At 42.3% G+C, this 17,531-nt stretch overlaps 2 protein-coding genes across 4 annotated transcripts; one reads left to right on the top strand and one right to left on the bottom strand.

Annotated features, from left to right (window-relative positions):
• Positions 1-361: 361 nt before the first annotated feature.
• Positions 362-10,497, bottom strand: LOC135237290 (rho-related GTP-binding protein RhoA-B-like). 3 transcript variants are annotated; one of them, XM_064304300.1, is made up of 6 exons: positions 10,341-10,497; positions 6,554-6,711; positions 5,425-5,445; positions 4,788-4,908; positions 4,355-4,485; positions 362-4,173 (listed from the first exon to the last, which is right to left on the bottom strand). In XM_064304300.1, exons 2-6 carry the CDS (start codon positions 6,707-6,709, stop codon positions 4,000-4,002), a joined length of 603 nt encoding a protein of 200 aa, XP_064160370.1. In that variant the 5' UTR covers positions 6,710-6,711; positions 10,341-10,497; the 3' UTR covers positions 362-3,999. The 3 variants fall into 3 exon arrangements, with proteins under 3 accessions (XP_064160370.1, XP_064160369.1, XP_064160371.1); XM_064304299.1 differs by lacking the exon at positions 10,341-10,497 and adding an exon at positions 10,014-10,034; XM_064304301.1 differs by lacking the exon at positions 5,425-5,445.
• A 1,077-nt stretch (positions 10,498-11,574) lies between these two features.
• rpusd4 (RNA pseudouridine synthase D4) lies at positions 11,575-17,107 on the top strand. Its single transcript, XM_064304285.1, has 7 exons — positions 11,575-11,923; positions 12,265-12,430; positions 12,960-13,164; positions 14,054-14,147; positions 15,282-15,432; positions 15,943-16,040; positions 16,427-17,107. Exons 1-7 carry the CDS (start codon positions 11,684-11,686, stop codon positions 16,622-16,624), a joined length of 1,152 nt encoding a protein of 383 aa, XP_064160355.1. The 5' UTR covers positions 11,575-11,683; the 3' UTR covers positions 16,625-17,107.
• Positions 17,108-17,531: the final 424 nt, after the last annotated feature.

Genomic DNA, 17,531 nt, shown 5'->3' with positions numbered 1-17,531 from the left:
AAGTGTCACAGATCTTCCAAGTTTGTTTACAGTTTGCATTTAAGAGCTTTCGTTAGCTTTTCTGCATGTTCTGCAATGTCGCTTTTCTATGAACGATCACCTTCTAATGTCTTCCAGAGACATTAACTCCATTAATTGCATCCATTAGCACATTCATTATGTGCTCTGCTTTTTAGTACATTTTTTTCCCCTCAGTGGAAGTTTCCTTCAAAAACACTTGGATGGAGATGTGGAAAATGAATGTCCATGATGGTAAACGAACCCCCTCCACCCTCAATGCGAAAATAACCCAGTCATGGACTGCACAAAAAGTCCTTTCTTAACAAGGCACCTCTTTCAGATTCAAAGCACCACACAAACCTTATATAAATCAATTTATTACACAAAAGTTCCAAAGTCTTTACAAATTCAGGTTCCAGTCATGTCTGTGTACACATGTATATATGCACATGTGCATATATACACATTTGTGTATTATACAACTCACATGCTTTCACACACATATTTGTAGTGAGTTGTGTACATGTATACAATTATACTCATATACATTTGTAGCCATGCGTGTGCATGTGTATATATGCATGTCATACACATTCATTGTTGCATGTTTGCATATAGACATATATATATACACACACACACAAATGCATTAATACATATTTGTAATCACGTGTACATATGTATATATGCATATTTTACACACATACTCATATTTGTACTTATGATTGTGTATATGCACGTATGCCTCAACACACAGCCATACATAGCCATTTGTGTACAGTATCTACGCTTGTAAATCTCTTATTCTAATCCCTTTATTGTACATTTGCAGAGATGTATTTATGCACAGAGATTGCTGGACAAGCAGGAAACCCTCTAATTAGTACCCCTTTCTCACACAAAACCCAGGGTTGACACAGGATATTGAACACAGGTTTAACTTGCGTTTGACTCACACCCCTCACAGTCACACCATACTATGGTCACGGGTGAGTACCAGGTCTTTGCCACAAGACCTGGGTCCGCAAGTTTACTTCTGCACACATTCTGCTTTCTCCTGCTAATACAGCTTGGTAGCCAGCCGGCTACCGGATACAATGAAGTTTGCCATTACGCTGGCTTAATTTAGGATGTTAACTCCTGAATCAATAGCCCAGTGATGTGCTCGAATTCTTCCAAATACTTTGTAAAAGCTGTCACAAAACATTTAAAGTAATATAGCCTATTTGTTGTTTTTTTAATATTCACTATTACATATTTACCTGTGACAACTGAGCAATCATCTTCTTGCGTGAATCTAGCAGTAAAGCTAGCTAGTGAAAATGGCAATAATTCCACAGAAGTTTGTTTCTAATACACATTTACATGAGTATGGTTTCCATCATGGCCTGTGTATAAAAGTTTTGGGACACTGTTTGCGCATGAGGGCAGTTGTAAGACTTGGAGCACTGATTCAGGACATTTTGGCCAGTAAAACACATTACAAGATCAAGGGTTGGTCAGCTAATCATGCTACATTGAGTAACCTGTGTCCCCCACCCCCTTTCATACCGAAGCTGAGCAGTGTCAAACCCACGTAAATCCCAGGTCATGAGCAGGGTGACCTGGGTTAGATAACACAGGTTGACCGTTTCACACCAAAGGCAAACACGGGTTTTACTTGGGTAGTTGCGTTGGTGTGAAAGGGGAATCAGTAAACAGGCTGGAGGCGGGGCCAAATACTTAAGTAGCAGATCTGGGCACGGTTTCACGAACATGGCCAACTCAGTTAACCAAATTAAGTTTGCAGACATTCTAGGATAAACCCAGGATTTCAACAAATTCAACAAATTCAACAAAGCGAGTTCACAATTTAGCCAAAGTTGCTATTGCTGCAACAGGGCCTTAAGCCTAAACCCGTGAAACCATAAGCTTCAGTTAGGTGAATAACATGAAAATAGCTTATATGCCTGGTTAAACATGGTTCAATCACACACACGTACCAACAGCAAAAAAACAGCAAGAAAGGAACATGCTTTTAGTGCCTTAGAAGTCCCTAAATGCGCTTCTTTTGTTAGCTCGTTTATCAACAAGAACCTCTTACAAACGGTGCATTCATTTCTGCTGTTGAAGTGTCTGTGATTTCACCGTGTGGCTTACAGAGGCTATGTTCATGTTATTCAGCTAATTAGCTTAAACTTGAGGTTTTGCAGGTTTGGGCTTAAGACACTGAACTCGCTTTGTGAAACCGAAAATCCTGGGTTTGTCCCAAAATTTCCACAGACACGCATGTGAAAGAGGACCCTGGGCTCTGGACCAGCCTTGATCAAAGACCTCACAAGTCACATGACAAAATGCCACGAGGCAAGTTGAGGTTCATACTTTTTTTTTTTTGTTTAAAGCTGCCTCCACTTCTCTGCCCTTTAAATACTGACACGCCCACAAGCTTCATAAAAACAGGTTAAAAAAACAAATGAATGAAGACTGGCTGTGATTAATCTCCCTGAGCTGAAGGGAGGTCGGAGCACTATTGAGTGTGCATGCAGGTGTGTATGTGCATCAATAAAGGTGTGTTTGTTTTTGTGTATGTGTGTGGACCTGTAAGGGTGTGTGCGCGTGCATGACTGCCCATTGTGTGTACACAATGTGCATGTGCAAGTCTTGTATGGTTGTGTGTGCATGAGCAGTGAGTGTATATAATATGCAGATCTGTACGAATGGGTGTGGGTGTACATTGTGCATATAATGTGCATGTGTGTATGGGGTGAGTGCAAGTTGTGTATGGTCTTTATGTAATGTTCATGTGTGTGCGTGCGTGCGTGCATGCATGTGCACTGGGCCTCGTTTATCAATATATTCGTAAAACTGTTTAAATTCACACTTAATTTGAAACAAAGTAATCCACTGGATGTACAAAACACGCATAGACACAGCTTTTTTTTGTATCCACGTGCGTTGATAAATACCTATGAATCTTAAATGAAAAGCGCATTCCCAGAATTTGTGATTAGCATAAACTGACGCCTCTAAAATGCCATATAAAAAACTTGGAATTACATTGCAGGCAAAGAGATGGACGAGAAAAGAAAAAAAAACTTCTCTGAAGTGGTGATTCAGGTGCTGTTAATTATAGTACAAGCCAAACATATTTTATTCAATAGTGTAAGCAGTGGTCAGGGCCAGGGAAGACTAAAGCAAGATATAGGCCTAGCTGTTGCTGTAAACTCTGTGTCTCAGGTTCTGTGTACTATGCAACAGGTAAAACGAAAATGGTTAAACATGAACTTGGAGGCCAAGAAGAAAGTCTTAATTTCTAAAAAGCGAATTCAGCCTCAGCAATGAAGGCCTAAGCTATGACTCCTGCACCCTGTTTATAGCAAACTTTGTTTATGTGTTTTACGTGTTAATATTCTATTGCAATTAAGCATTAAATAGGTTAATCAGGATTACGCAAATGCAGCATGACCCGTTCTAACATTGAATCCAATTGTGATTTTAATATAATTTGGACAATTATAATGTGTCAATATATAGTCAAACTATAATTTATTCAAATAATTCAGATACTCTTTTTTAACTAAAATAAAAGATAAATGAAAGAACAAAAGCACAAACATGCAAAGCAGGCTTTACAACCATGCCTTTTCATTTACGCACACAATGCAAACAGTTTAGAGCACTTGTGAAATCCGTTCAGATGAACAAACTGACATACAAAAACTGTTTGCGTAAATGTATTTCCGAATGATTAAAAATTAAATTTGTTCAGCTGACGTTTGATAAATGAGGCCCACTGTGTGTATAAAATGTGTGTACCTTTAGGGATGTATGTATATATGTATAATGTGTGTTACTGTAGGGCATGTGTGAGAGTATGTTCATTGAATGTGTATAGTGTGTGTCTGTAGGGGTGTATGTGCATTGTGTTTATATAAATTAAAAACACAATGCACATACTGCACTTGTATAATGTGCATATAATGTGCATGTCTGTAGGGGGTGCACCCTCTCCTATACACTCTACAGCAGGAGGCATTTGTTGCTCTTCTTCCCTCTGCGTGCCTGCAGCGCCGCCCTAGTGGCCATTTCAAACACCTCCCTCACTCCATCCTTTGTTTTTGCTGAACACTCCATGTAGCCGAAAGCTGCGATACGATTGGCCATATCCCGCCCTTCCTCCTGCTTCACTGGCTCCTGTTGGGGGGAGGGGTGAGAGGATGAGAACTACTGAAGAACGCAACATACGGAGTTAGTTACCATTAGCTTTTATCCAATGGTAAGAGTGGGAGGTGTGTGTATGCGAGAGAGAGGGAGATTGTAAATGCATGTCTGTACACCTGTGTGTATGTGTGTACAGTATGTGCAAGTGTGATACCTGTTTCATTTTCGCCAGTTCCCGGCGTGTGTGTTCATCGTTGCGGAGATCCTTCTTGTTGCCCACAAGGATTATGGGAACATTGGGACAGAAGTGCTTCACCTCAGGGGTCCACTTCTCTGGAATGTTCTCTACAATACAGGAGATACAGCACTGATCATGGTGTCAGCACCTTCAATTAGATCACACCCAACAGTCAGATCATTCAGTCAAATCACAAGATCGCATCCCTCAGGTCAACCACATGAAGCAGGCAGAGGGAATCAGAGCGAGGGGTTTTGAGGGGAAGCAGGCAGGGGGGCTCGGAGGGTGGGGTTTTGAGGAAAAGCAGGCAGTGGGGCTCAGAGGGTGGGGTTTTAAGAAAAAGCAGGCAGGGGGGCTCAGAGGGTCGGGTTTTGCAGGGAAGCAGAACCAAAGGGCTGCTGGGACTCACCCAAACTGTCTGGGCTGTCGATGGAGAAGCACATGAGGATGACATCGGTGTCAGGGTAGGAGAGAGGACGAAGCCGGTCATAGTCCTCCTGACCTGCCGTGTCCCACAGAGCCAGCTCCACCTGCAACAACACACCTGTGACTGATTCCACCTGCAACAACACACCTGTGACTGACTCCACCTGCAACAACACACCTGTGACTGACTCCACCTGCAACAACACACCTGTGACTGGCTCAACCTGCATCAACACACCTGTGACTGGCTCAACCTGCAACAACACACCTGTGACTGACTCCACCTGCAACAACACACCTGTGACTGATTCCATCTGCAACAACACACCTGTGACTGACTCCACCTGCATCAACACACCTGTGACTGGCTCAACCTGAAACAGCACCCATGCAACCGTCTGCACCTGCAACCGCAAAAATGTGACTAACCAGACGTGCACACAGGGTGCTAAAATTATGAAGGGGCTGGTGCCACTATTCAACCCCACCAGCTATTCCACATGTGTGTGTGACACACCCCAATTTGGTATGAAAACATGCAGTTATCAGTTATTGAGATCCAAAAAGCAGACATATTTTTTTATCATTCATATTCAGAACATGTTTGACTGCACCCTAACCTGTAAAATCCACTTGCGTGCCTGTATTTTTGGGACAGGGGAGGGGAAAGAGAACTGTCTATTTCTGGTTTTCATACAAACTTCATCCATTCATGTCACCATTCATTTTTGCCATCTCACAGTTTAGCAAGCACTTACTAATAAGCACATTAATAAACACTGAAAACTGCTCTAGTGTTGTTGTATGGTTGCTGTAAGTTGGTTGGACAGCAGGGGAAAGTTCAGCCATGGGTAACGGAGTGAAAACTAAAACATGCATACAACAACACACCAAACACACCAGCCCTCTAGGCAAAGAACTGCCCGCCCCTGCTTGGGGGGGACCTCATCCAGTGACCCACGACCTGGCAGAAAACACAAACCCACCCGATTATGCTTACACGTCAGCTTCACTCACTGTAAACTCAGGTATTACTTTCCAAATGTCACTGTCTGCAGCAGGGCTTAATGCCATCTCATTACTCAGGACTCACTTCCTCTCAATGGTAGTAGCATTGGTTATTCAGTTGTGAGCCTGTTTTATAAGGCTGCAGTATCAATGTTTCAAACATTTGATATTAGTCTGCCTCCTCAGTCTTGAAGTTTGCCACATCTCTTTACGACAATAGCTCTTTCTAATAACCAAGATTGGGTGGGTATATTTTGACACATTTTTTGCTTGTTTCCATTTGCCACAGCAGAACAATCTCACACACCCCCCAAAACAAGTGCACTCTTCTGAAACACATTATGTCAATCAAGTGCTTTTTACTCCACAGTGCATCAGTTAAGCTTGCAAACAGAATCACAGAAGGATGCTTAGCGTGTTTGTGCAGGTAAACTGTGGGTGCCAATTGACCAGAGGGGGGATCACTGCAAGATGAGACACTGGGATGTTACGATTTGAGAACTGAAATCCGTCCCTCCAACAAGTGTCTATATACAATATGTACCACCCTGTGGGGCACACAAGCATGGCTATGTGGTCCAACTTTGGGAGAAAAAAACCCTGAGGTTTAAAAACTCTAGAACTGGTGCTGTTCAGTCTTACCACTTGGTAGAGAACTGTATAGTCCACAAGGTATGAAAGGAGCGTGTGTATGTGTGTGTGTCTGCGTGTATGTACATGCCTCAATGCTGTACAGCTCACCTGTTTGCCATCCACCTCGATATCAGCGACGTAGTTCTCAAAGACAGTGGGGACGTAGACCTCAGGAAACTGGTCCTTACTGAACACGATCAGAAGGCATGTTTTCCCACATGCACCATCGCCCACAATCACCAGCTTTTTCCTGATGGCTGCCATACCTGCACAATGGCACACACATTGTCAGGAACACACACATGCACACAGGAATATCTGCACAAGTACACATTCTGAAAGAAGCGCAAGAAGATTAGGCTAAATATCTAGCAAGATCGCTACAACTAAGATTTCTTATAGCTGGTCAGCAAATTATTCACTACTCACACATGAACATAGCTATTACTATAATGTTATGTGTCTGGTCAATGAAGTAGACTGGCCTAAGTGGCCAGTGCTGGAAAATCTATGAACAGCACCGAAAAGCATCTACCCTGATCAGTGAGCAGCAGTGATGGGCTGTACTACCCTGATCAGCCAGCAGCAGTGATGGGCTGTACTACCCTGATCAGCCAGCAGCAGTGATGGGCTGTACTACCCTGATCAGCCAGCAGCAGTGACGGGCTGTACTACCCTGATCAGCCAGCAGCAGTGACGGGCTGTACTACCCTGATCAGCCAGCAGCAGTGATGGGCTGTACTACCCTGATCAGCCAGCAGCAGTGACGGGCTGTACTACCATGATCAGCCAGCAGCAGTGATGGGCTGTACTACCCTGATCAGCCAGCAGCAGTGACGGGCTGTACTACCCTGATCAGCCAGCAGCAGTGACGGGCTGTACTACCCTGATCAGCCAGCAGCAGTGACGGGCTGTACTACCCTGATCAGCCAGCAGCAGTGATGGGCTGTACTACCCTGATCAGCCAGCAGCAGTGACGGGCTGTACTACCCTGATCAGCCAGCAGCAGTGATGGGCTGTACTACCCTGATCAATCAGCAGCGGTGATGGGCTGTACTACCCTGATCAGCCAGCAGCAGTGATGGGCTGTACTACCCTGATCAGCCAGCAGCAGTGACAGGCTGTACTACCCTGATCAGCCAGCAGCAGTGATGGGCTGTACTACCCTGATCAGCCAACAACAGTGATGAGCTGTACTACCCTGACAGTGAGCAGCAGTGATGGGCTGTACTACCCTGATCAGCCAACAACAGTGATGAGCTGTACTACCCTGACAGTGAGCAGCAGTGATGGGCTGTACTACCCTGATCAGCCAACAGCAGTGATGGGCTGTAGTACCCTGACAGTGAGCAGCAATGGTGGGCTGATTAAATGATAAATATCTTATAGGGTGTGAAATTAACAGCTGCCACCAGCTAAATACTGGTAAAACTTTGTGGCTAATTGCATCAGCCACAATCAACCTAGCAGCCACTTTGGCAGGCAACAAACTAGGTTGTGTTAGGGCTATATCATAAAAAGGCAATGTGGCGAGTAAATTGTTGAAAACGGTTGGTGATTTTTTAAGAATCTACAAGCAACGCTGGCCAACGGGTGAAAAATGTTGAAAAATTACTCATTTAAAAAATAAAATAAAATTTTGGATGAAGACAGACAAGTTTTTTCTAAACCGTCTTTACACATCTTCAAATGCACTGAAAACAGGAAGGTCAGTGATTACAGTTTAAACTTTTTACTTTTCAAAAATATACAGCTAATGCCTTAGTATATAATGGAAGCCTTAATTAGAATAGGTGCAACAATAACCAATTTAAAGAAAACAAAAAAAGGACAAATTAATTTGCTTATGTTCTTCGACAATTTTGTGCTTAACTAGATTTTAATACAATATAGGTTCGATTCAATACCATTTGCTGTCCTAACTAGGGATGGGTATGAGTAATGGATGAATAAATACGTGCCTATGAAATATTTTTTCTCACAAAGGCTATGATGTACAACTATGGGTTGGAACTTGGTTCCGTTTATTAATTTAACATATGTAAACAAAACCTTTTTTTAAACACAATAAAATAGAGGATACTTTGTCTAATGTGAACAGAAAAGCAAATACATATTTTGAAACGCATTTTTGATTACTGAGGGAAACTGCCATGGCGAATTTACTACTTTTTCCACTGGACATTCAAACTGCTAAATGCCACTCAGTCATTATCCTGCTTACATAACAGCTTACCGACAAAAAGCATAATTTTAATCAAAACATGACTTTTTAAATATGCGATTACAAAGCAATGTAAAAGTTACTTAAGTATTCCAGCAAATATTCCATACCCTATACCACTTAGCAAATGAACACGTTTTTAGTCCCTCCCTCAATGGTCTCACAACACATTTCCAATTGATTTGAAATGGATCATATTATGTGATCACTTGATCTGTAAAATAGAAAATCACCATCCCTAGCCTTAACTCATTTTTCTTAACAAGTGCTTTATTTTCAGTGACCTGTTGAGAAAAACTTTCAATGATTATGATTTAATTGATTTCAGCTGTAGGTATATCAAGTCAATTCAAATATAAATGCCATAATTTGACAGCGCACACTACAGAAAATTAAAGTAGTAGTTGTCTGAACTGACCTGACTGATTAAAAGTCCCTAAGCAAATAAAGAATATTAATTATCAAATTAATATCTCTATTTCTCACCCAGTGTGGCAATAAGAGGGCAGATCATCACTTAGATATTAAAAGCAGGTCATTAAAACAAATTAAAAGCTTGTAATATTTCAGGAACTGTGATCATCGTTCAGACAAAATCCCTGAATTAAGGGAATGCTGGTTCTCTCCTTTCCAGGATGTTGCAATAACTTATATCTTCAAGAAATACGTCTCCACAACCACAACACACAAACTGGACTTGTGTGTGTAGCTACCACTGCTTAGACCACAATGCGTAGTAGTTGATCTCACCAATGAGCCACTGTTGACTTGCGCTGGGACGGAGAGTATGGTCGGCAGGATACTTACCTACTTCATGACGGCACCATTACACTATGAAGTGGAAAAGCATTCGCCTGTACATTGAGCTAGCTAGATACGCTAATGCTACCTAATGTTAGTCACTCCGTCATTCAATCATTTTAACCACCTCAAGGTTTTTGCCAAAACGTGAAAACGCGTGACTCTCTATCACTTTCTGTAAAGTTGTTTTAAGTTACCTTCGCAAGAAAGCTAAATTTAGAAGCAATGTCTGGATACCTAAGCTTGCCACTCACCCAGCTGACTTACTATAACGTTAGCTGCCGTTTGACTGTGCGACCGTTAGCCAGCTAGCGAAACGGATAGCATTTGTAGCAAGCTATTACCCATTAGTCTCCGAAATTGCGAATGTGCGCTGGCTACCTTACAAAACAATATGGACTATGACACGAAAGTGAAGTTAGCCATAGCTTACTGATAAAACTTAATTAAAGTTAAACAGTAGCTGTTGGTAACATAAGTTAGCAATATTCGTCTATGGAAACAAAAAAGATTTGTTGTAAGTTAACCAGTTACTAACAGTACCTTGAAGGTTCAGAGTTGATTAGCTAATAAGTCAGGTTTGTTGAAGAAAATAATGGTGCTAATTGGATTAGCAAAATATGTAACGGTAGTGTGCGATTGGATGAAGAGAGCTGCTAGCTATCGATAGCTAGTTTTTTGAAGATTTCGTCGGGCGGAAGCGACAAAGAGGTTGCATTGGCTGAAGAGGAAAACAGCAGTGTAGCAGCAACTTTCGCTAACGATTTGACAAGAACAAAACTTTAACTTGCACCTTTCTTTGTTTGTTTCGTACAGGGAAATTCACCTCAGAAATCTTTGCCAATGAATCCGAAAATAAAGTTGACTTACCAGATGCTTCTTTACCGTTTTCCAGCGGCGGTGATTTCCCTCTGATTCGCTTCCTTTGGCTAGCATTCAGCCGTCTCTGTGTGCGCGCATCGGGGCGGTAATAGGGGTAGGAGGCGCGCCCATGTGCGGGGGATAATGGGGGACAGTAGGCGCGTCCACGGACTGAAGGGGGGGAGGGGGGAGGGGGGGGGGCGTGGTATAGGAGATTTTATAGACCGTGGGGATGGGGTGGGTCGAACCTATTTTCATACGGTCGATGGGTAAAACGAACCAAATGTGTGAGGAGCATTTGGACTGTAGCGGTTAGACTGCTAGCTCGAAATGTTGTCCAAGTAGGCCTAGTGAACTGACAGGCTGTCCGGTGGCTTGTCATGTCAAAGCACTGTCTTTTAGTAAGAGGATGCACCTCATGGTCCTTAAATCCCTGTAAGCTGGTTTTGGATTTACCATTGCCCAATAATGTTTCTGTGCCTTCTGTTCATTTGTAGTGGATTCAGGGGATCAGGCACATGCAGGGATAAGGATTGATTAAAATGTATGTATTTAACCTATGACTAATATACATATAACAATGAAATATATGTTTCTATGTATACAGGCAACGTGCATAGGGGTGTATGTATATTTGGACAGAAATTGTGAAAATGCCTAAGCATTGCCCCTTATCTGGATGCACAGAAAGCAATACCCTTTTTTCTTTTCACAAAAATGGGAAAAAATGTGTGAATTTCTTTACATAAAGTGAGAAGGTACTGAAGTTCAAGGACTGAGAGTCTGTGGTCATTTTGGTAGGAAACCCTGAAAAGTGCCAAACTCTGCTGCACAGGTATGGGGCATGTCCTGCCAAGCCATAACTTGGTGAATGACATACCGCCCACCAATTGCCCTTTTATTTTGAAACAGTCTGGGAATTCCACAGGCAGTTGAATTCTTGTTGGAAAGCATCCCATATGTAAATAAAGCTCTTGCTGAATTTGAATTTCAGCTGAGTATGGGCTATGACTCCAGCCTTCTAGGGAATTAATTTAGCTTTGTCATTTAGACAATTTCCCCAATAAAGTGCAAATAATGTCTTTATTTTTGAACGAAAACTACTCAAATAAACCATCACGATAATGCTTCATTTGTTAAAATGATGTGAGGATTATCTGTACTATATGACGTAGTTTTAAATCTGCACTTTAATTTTGAAACTCAATTGCCGCTAATTCACCGGAAGTATACGTTTCACGTGACTCTCCTCCACTTCACAACTCATACTAGCTACATATGGAAGCACGCTCTGTGTAGGTGGCATTGAGAATATTTATTAAATCAGGCTTGTGAATTGGGGCTCTGCGGCAATGAAAGGTGTAAGGGCTTTTAGTCTGTGTCAGCATGGACCATTTTGGATTCACCTACGTTTGGACAAAACACGACCTTGGAGCCTGCCCCGACATTCGCGTTTTGTGATTGCCCGTTCGAACGCTACAGTTACCCAGAAGTTAGACTTGACAAGGGCCGCTGTGAACAATAAACCAGACATAAAAGCAGAAGATTTGGCACAGGCAATTCGGCGTGGAAAAACAGAAATCAATAACAAGGTTTGTAGCTTGCTAGGTGTGTGATCTCGCAAGAACTGAAACATTGTCAGGTTGCTGATGTGCAAGGCTATCTCCCAGTTTGTGATGCCTTTATTGTTGTATTAACTATATGGATTAAATGGGATGATACTGTACTTGCTACCTAATTGTCAATTTGCTCGTAAAACCTCATAACGGTAGCATAATATAGTAGCATGCTCGCTGAAGTCATAAAATCGTGACGTCGTGTCTACCCTAGATTTCTTCATGTGCACGTCACTATCACTTCGCTTGGCTGTCACTGTTCTCGTTATCTAAATCTATATCTAACATTCTCTTATTCTGTGCGCCGCGCGGAGTAGCTACAGTTGTCTCCAGTGCAGAAGAAAGTGCGTGAACTGCGACAGCTGACCCGCCAGCTGCAGGTGGTGCACCCGAACGTGCTGGCAAAAGCCCTACACAGGGGCTTGCTTTTCCACAACCAAGAGTTCCTCGCGATCAACAAGCCCTACGGCGTACCTGTGCACGGTTTGTACACACACATCACCAATACCGCACTCAGAGCATAGCTACACCCATGTAAAAATACTATCATGTGAGACCGTAAGTCTGAAGGCTGCGGTATGGTAGGTCAAACCAATGAGGATGATTTACCATGCGCGTTTTAAAATGCCAAGGTGGCCACACGATCCTGTGTCCTGTTTTTTTTTTTTTTTTGGAATGGCATGAAACTTGAATTACATCCTAGCATGATTCCATAATTATTATTACAGCGATTTTGTCATATGCTGAAATTAAATAATTGGTATCTGGTGCATTTAATCAATCAGTAATATCAGCCAAAATTTTAGTTAATCGACCAATACTAATTAGTTTGTTTTAAACTATGTAAATGATAATAGTCACTAGTTTTCACCTTAAAGTATTCAATCAATCCAGACCCAGTAAACCAGATGAAGGGTGTTATCTGTGTTTTCGTTGGTTGAATTTGTTCATCATCAGGACCTAGAGAGTACTGTTCCCTGAACTCAGTCATTTGGACCACTTGCTTCTGCAGGTGGACCAGGAGTCAGAAATAGTATATCTGATGTGCTACCCATCCTGGCCAAGATGATTGATGGAATGAGGGCAGGACCTGAACTACACCTTTGCCACCGACTGGACAAGGAGACAACTGGCACAATGCTGCTGGCCAGGAGTGAGATGGCAGCCAGTCGTGTCCAAGAGCTATTCAGAACTCATCAAGTGGAGAAAAAATACTGGTGAAGAGATATTTTAAGTTGAATGATTTCTGGGTTAAGCAATATCTGGACGGGTTTAGTATTGGAGGACTCGTCGGTAACGTATTTTTAAAATTGCGCATCAGTGAAAAAAGCCGCCTGGGGCTCGTGGTTGTTCCCATATGTATTTATCACTCATTCCCGCCTACCAGGAAAAAAGAAAAGGGAAAAATTTACATTACTTCCCGCCCGGACAGGGCTTTAGTGTAATAATGTGAATGACCAACCGTGCTCAGACCACACGACCATAATGATAAGATGTGTTAGTCAGTGTATTATTGTGTAGCTGCATAAGCTAGAAGTTAGCATGTTCACTTGTTCACCTCCAGTTAACACGTACAGTCTGTTTAAACGGGGGTTGTTGAAACAAATGAATGGAATGCCTACAGGTTGCAGAGCTGTATATTCGTGCATGTGCAATGATTATGGGAGATTTTGCGCTGATGTGTTTTGTTAGTGCTTCATATTGCCAGAGACGGAGCCCACTGTAATATAAGGCTGGTGTATACTCCGTTGCTCCTCTGAAATTGAGTATAAACCAGCCTATAGGGCTAATCAGAGAAATGAGTAGATGAGACTGGTGTGTTAGTAAAGAGATGAGTGTTGGTAGAGATAGCTGTTGAGTGTGTTAGAGATTCATGTTGAGTGTTGTAGTGTGTTTGCAGCAATTAGTGTTGCATTTTTTAGTGCTTGTAGAGATGAGCATTATTAAGAGCATTTAATGTGTTAGTAGAGATTCACGTTGAGTGTTTTTGGTGTGTTGGTACAGATTAGCGTTGAGTGTTTTTGGTGTGTCAATAGATATTAGTGTTGAGTGTTTGGTGTGGTGTCTTGTCAGTAATATGTATGTTGTATGCATTCTGTCTTTCAGGGTGCTGAGTGTGGGTGTACCTGTACCCTCAGAAGGAGTGATTGACATTCCTGTTGTGGAGAAAGCGATTTCCGGCCCCCAGCCCCACTACAAAGTAGGCCAGGGCTCCCCCTGCTGGGTGCTCGTCCGCGTCTCATGTTTAAAGATCCCTTCCACTCAAAAGTGTATTTTTTATGGTTATGTCTTCTTTGAAGCACGACTTTCACTATATGGTTTGATTTTTGTGCAGAACTTGTCACCAGAGTGCCTTTTTCACACTCTTCCACTGTAGACAGAGAGGTTCTCTCTACTTTCCTGAAGTTGGAAATGTGCTTGTTTGAGCAAAATTTGTGGTCCACTAATCAAAGATATCTAAATTGCAGACCTTTGTTTTTGTGCATATTTCAGGTATATGTGATGATGAATGCTGACTGTTTGTAAATTTTATGCACAACCCATATTACACGTATTCAACATAGAATACTTTCTAAGGTTTTAAAGTGCATCTGGAGGGGTAATTTAACAGAAGGGTTAATTCACTTTTTTGTTTTTTTGTAATATTATTGCAGTTTTAGTGTGTTTTTGATTGACCCAAGCAGTTTGTGTGCAAATAATGGATACTTTAGATATTTATATAGTGGCATTTGCAATGTCCAGGATAGGTGTGTGTTTATATACACTCACCGGCCACTTCATTAGGTGACAGGAGTGGCACCCGGTGTGGTGGTCTGCTGCTGTAGCCCATCTGCTTCAAGGTTTGACATGGTGTGCATTCAGAGATGCTCTTCTGCATACCTTGGTTGTAACGAGTGGTTATTTGAGTTACTGTTGCCTTTCTATCAGCTCAAACCAGTCTGGCTATTCTCCTCTGACCTCTGCCATCAACAAGGCATTTTCGCCCAGAGAACTGCCGCTCGCTTTAGATTTTCTCTTTTTCAGACCATTCTCTGTAAACTCTAGAGATCAGCAGTTTCTGAAATACTCAAACCAGCTCGTCTGGCACCAACAATCATGCCAAAGTCACTTAAATCACCTTTCTTTCCCATTCTGATGCTTGGTTTGAACTTCAGCAGACTGTCTTGACCATGTCTACATGCCTAAATGCATTGAGTTGCTGCGTGTGTGTGTATATAAATATATATATATATATATATATATATATATATATATATATATATTACCTGAATATTTTTAAAAATACAATTTAACTTTATTTTCAGTTGTAACTGTTTCCTCCTTGTTCCCTTAGATGGCCCTTAGCCCAGTTTACAGACTGAGTGAAGGAGGAGAGGGAGTGACACGGGTTCGAGCCAATCAACAGGCCCATGGTGCTGTGACTCACTACCGAGTTCTAGCCAGCTCTGGAGGCTGTAGCCTGGTGGAGCTCCGCCCTATCACAGGTATACACAAAGACACATACACACACACACACACAAAAGCACACAAATGCACTTGATCAAATTTATAGGCATGCACACAAAATCACATACACATGCATGCTCACACACAACAATGTACGCACACAAGAACACTAACACATGCGTAAACATGCACACAGATAGACATAGTGACATGTACTACTTGCACTCAATAACCTGACAGTCATACACAAACACACATTCACAAATACACACATACATATACATACAAGCACCTGCATCCACTTAAATCAGTGTCATATGCATCCACATACAGTACACAGTTTAACACTTATCACACAGATACATAGTGCCATGTTAGTGACCACTGAATATTTAAGGATGGTGCACTGGGTGAATGAAGACGCTGTACCAGGAAGGCTTGTGTGGGCACATGTGCAAGTGTGACTGCAGTGTGTGTGTCCGTGTGTCTCGGTCTGCATATTGTACACAGTGATGCAGGTACCATTGAAAGGCCCCTCTCATGTTTAGGTGTGAAGCATCAGATCCGGGTTCATATGGCCTACGCTCTCGGCTGCACCATCCTTGGGGACCACAAATATTCCCACTGGAATAAACTGACCCCACAGGTAAGAGCACACCTGCCACAAAACTGCAGCACAGCTAGCAGCACACTTTCTCCACAGTGGTATTTACTGGGTTTTCTGGGGTTGTAGATTATGGTTTAAGGTACTAACATATGGGGGTTATTTGGATTTTCAACCTGAGTGTAGGCATGGTATAGGAGCTGTTCAGGTATAGGCCCATATATGAGAAGCAGTGATCAGTTGTGGCTCTGTATATGAACAGAAAATGCAGAATTCTTGATTTAATGAAAAGGGTAGCTGTCCAATCAAGGCAGCATGAGCCATTGTGTGCTAACTGACCACTTCTGTGAATAACATTCATGATTCCTTACAGTTCTGCTCTGGTCCTTTACACAGATAAAAACAAACCCTTGTTGTTTTCCCTACAGAAGTTGCCTGAAGGGGTTCTGCGGAAGTTGGGTTTAGAGCAGAGTAAAGCACGTTATCTTCCTCTCCACTTGCATGCCTCTCAGCTGACTCTGCCAGGGATCAGCGGTAAGGGCGACATCACAGTCCAGTGCCCTCTGCCCAAGTTCTTCACCAGCTCTCTGCGCAAGCTGCAGATTCCCCTGCCAGAGAAGCGATAACCTCTGATCTTGCTTTGCATCATCGTGACCACTGACCCCATTGCAACCCCAGCATGACCATCTGACCCTGTGCCACTGCCTGTTAGACCTTCTCTGAGGCCAGCCTGGGTCACTGGGAGAGTGCAAAGTGAAGGCGGCTATGGAGTTTGGCCTGTCCAAGACTGCATCTAGAAAAATAAAGCCTGACTGTCCCTCTAATGTGCATCTGAGAGTCACCATCACCTTTGGTAGCCAAGTGCTTGTGGAGCCATAACTTCAGCCTGGTTATTTCATTTGCTTATGCCGGTGGAATTCACCATTCAGTTTGAACTTGACACCAAAAATTGTCAGGCCTGGATCCTGTCGTGAACAATGGGAAAAGCCTCTTGTAGACTGGATACTTGGTGAGGACACCATAAATTTGATGAATATTTTTGTAGAATGGCATTGTTTTTGTCAATAGACTGAAAATAAATTTAATAAACCAGTATTTTTACAGAATTAGTTCTGTGACTGAGGTGGCGGTGTTACATTTGTGAGTGTGTGTGTGTGCGCGTGCGTGCGGGTGGGTGTGTATGTGACTGCGTATGTGTGTATGCATGCGCATTTAATTTGTTAACTTTTTTTTTTTTGTTTCCAGAAACATTTTGGCTTTTTTATTTCTTATTTGTATTTGTTCCTGGCTGTTTCCTTTTGCTAATCACATGAACAGGATTGCGCATAAAATTTACAGTCAGCATTCAACATCTCTGTTGTTCTGAGCAATGAGCATACCCACTGTCATCAAAAAAAAATCCACCGTGGTCTCCTCCTTTGATCTGAGTGTACAAAGAGGAGAATTTGAAAATATGGAAAATTCTGGAATCGTAAGTTGCATCCTTCCAATGTACGGTGTAAACTTAGTCTCGAGTGCGTAATGCTTGGACAT

The sequence above is a fragment of the Anguilla rostrata genome, chromosome 13 (genome assembly GCF_018555375.3).
Source record: "Anguilla rostrata isolate EN2019 chromosome 13, ASM1855537v3, whole genome shotgun sequence".
NCBI lineage: Eukaryota > Metazoa > Chordata > Actinopteri > Anguilliformes > Anguillidae > Anguilla > Anguilla rostrata.
The sequence above is the reverse complement of the archived record's forward strand: the minus strand, read 5'-3'. Positions and strand labels throughout refer to the sequence as shown.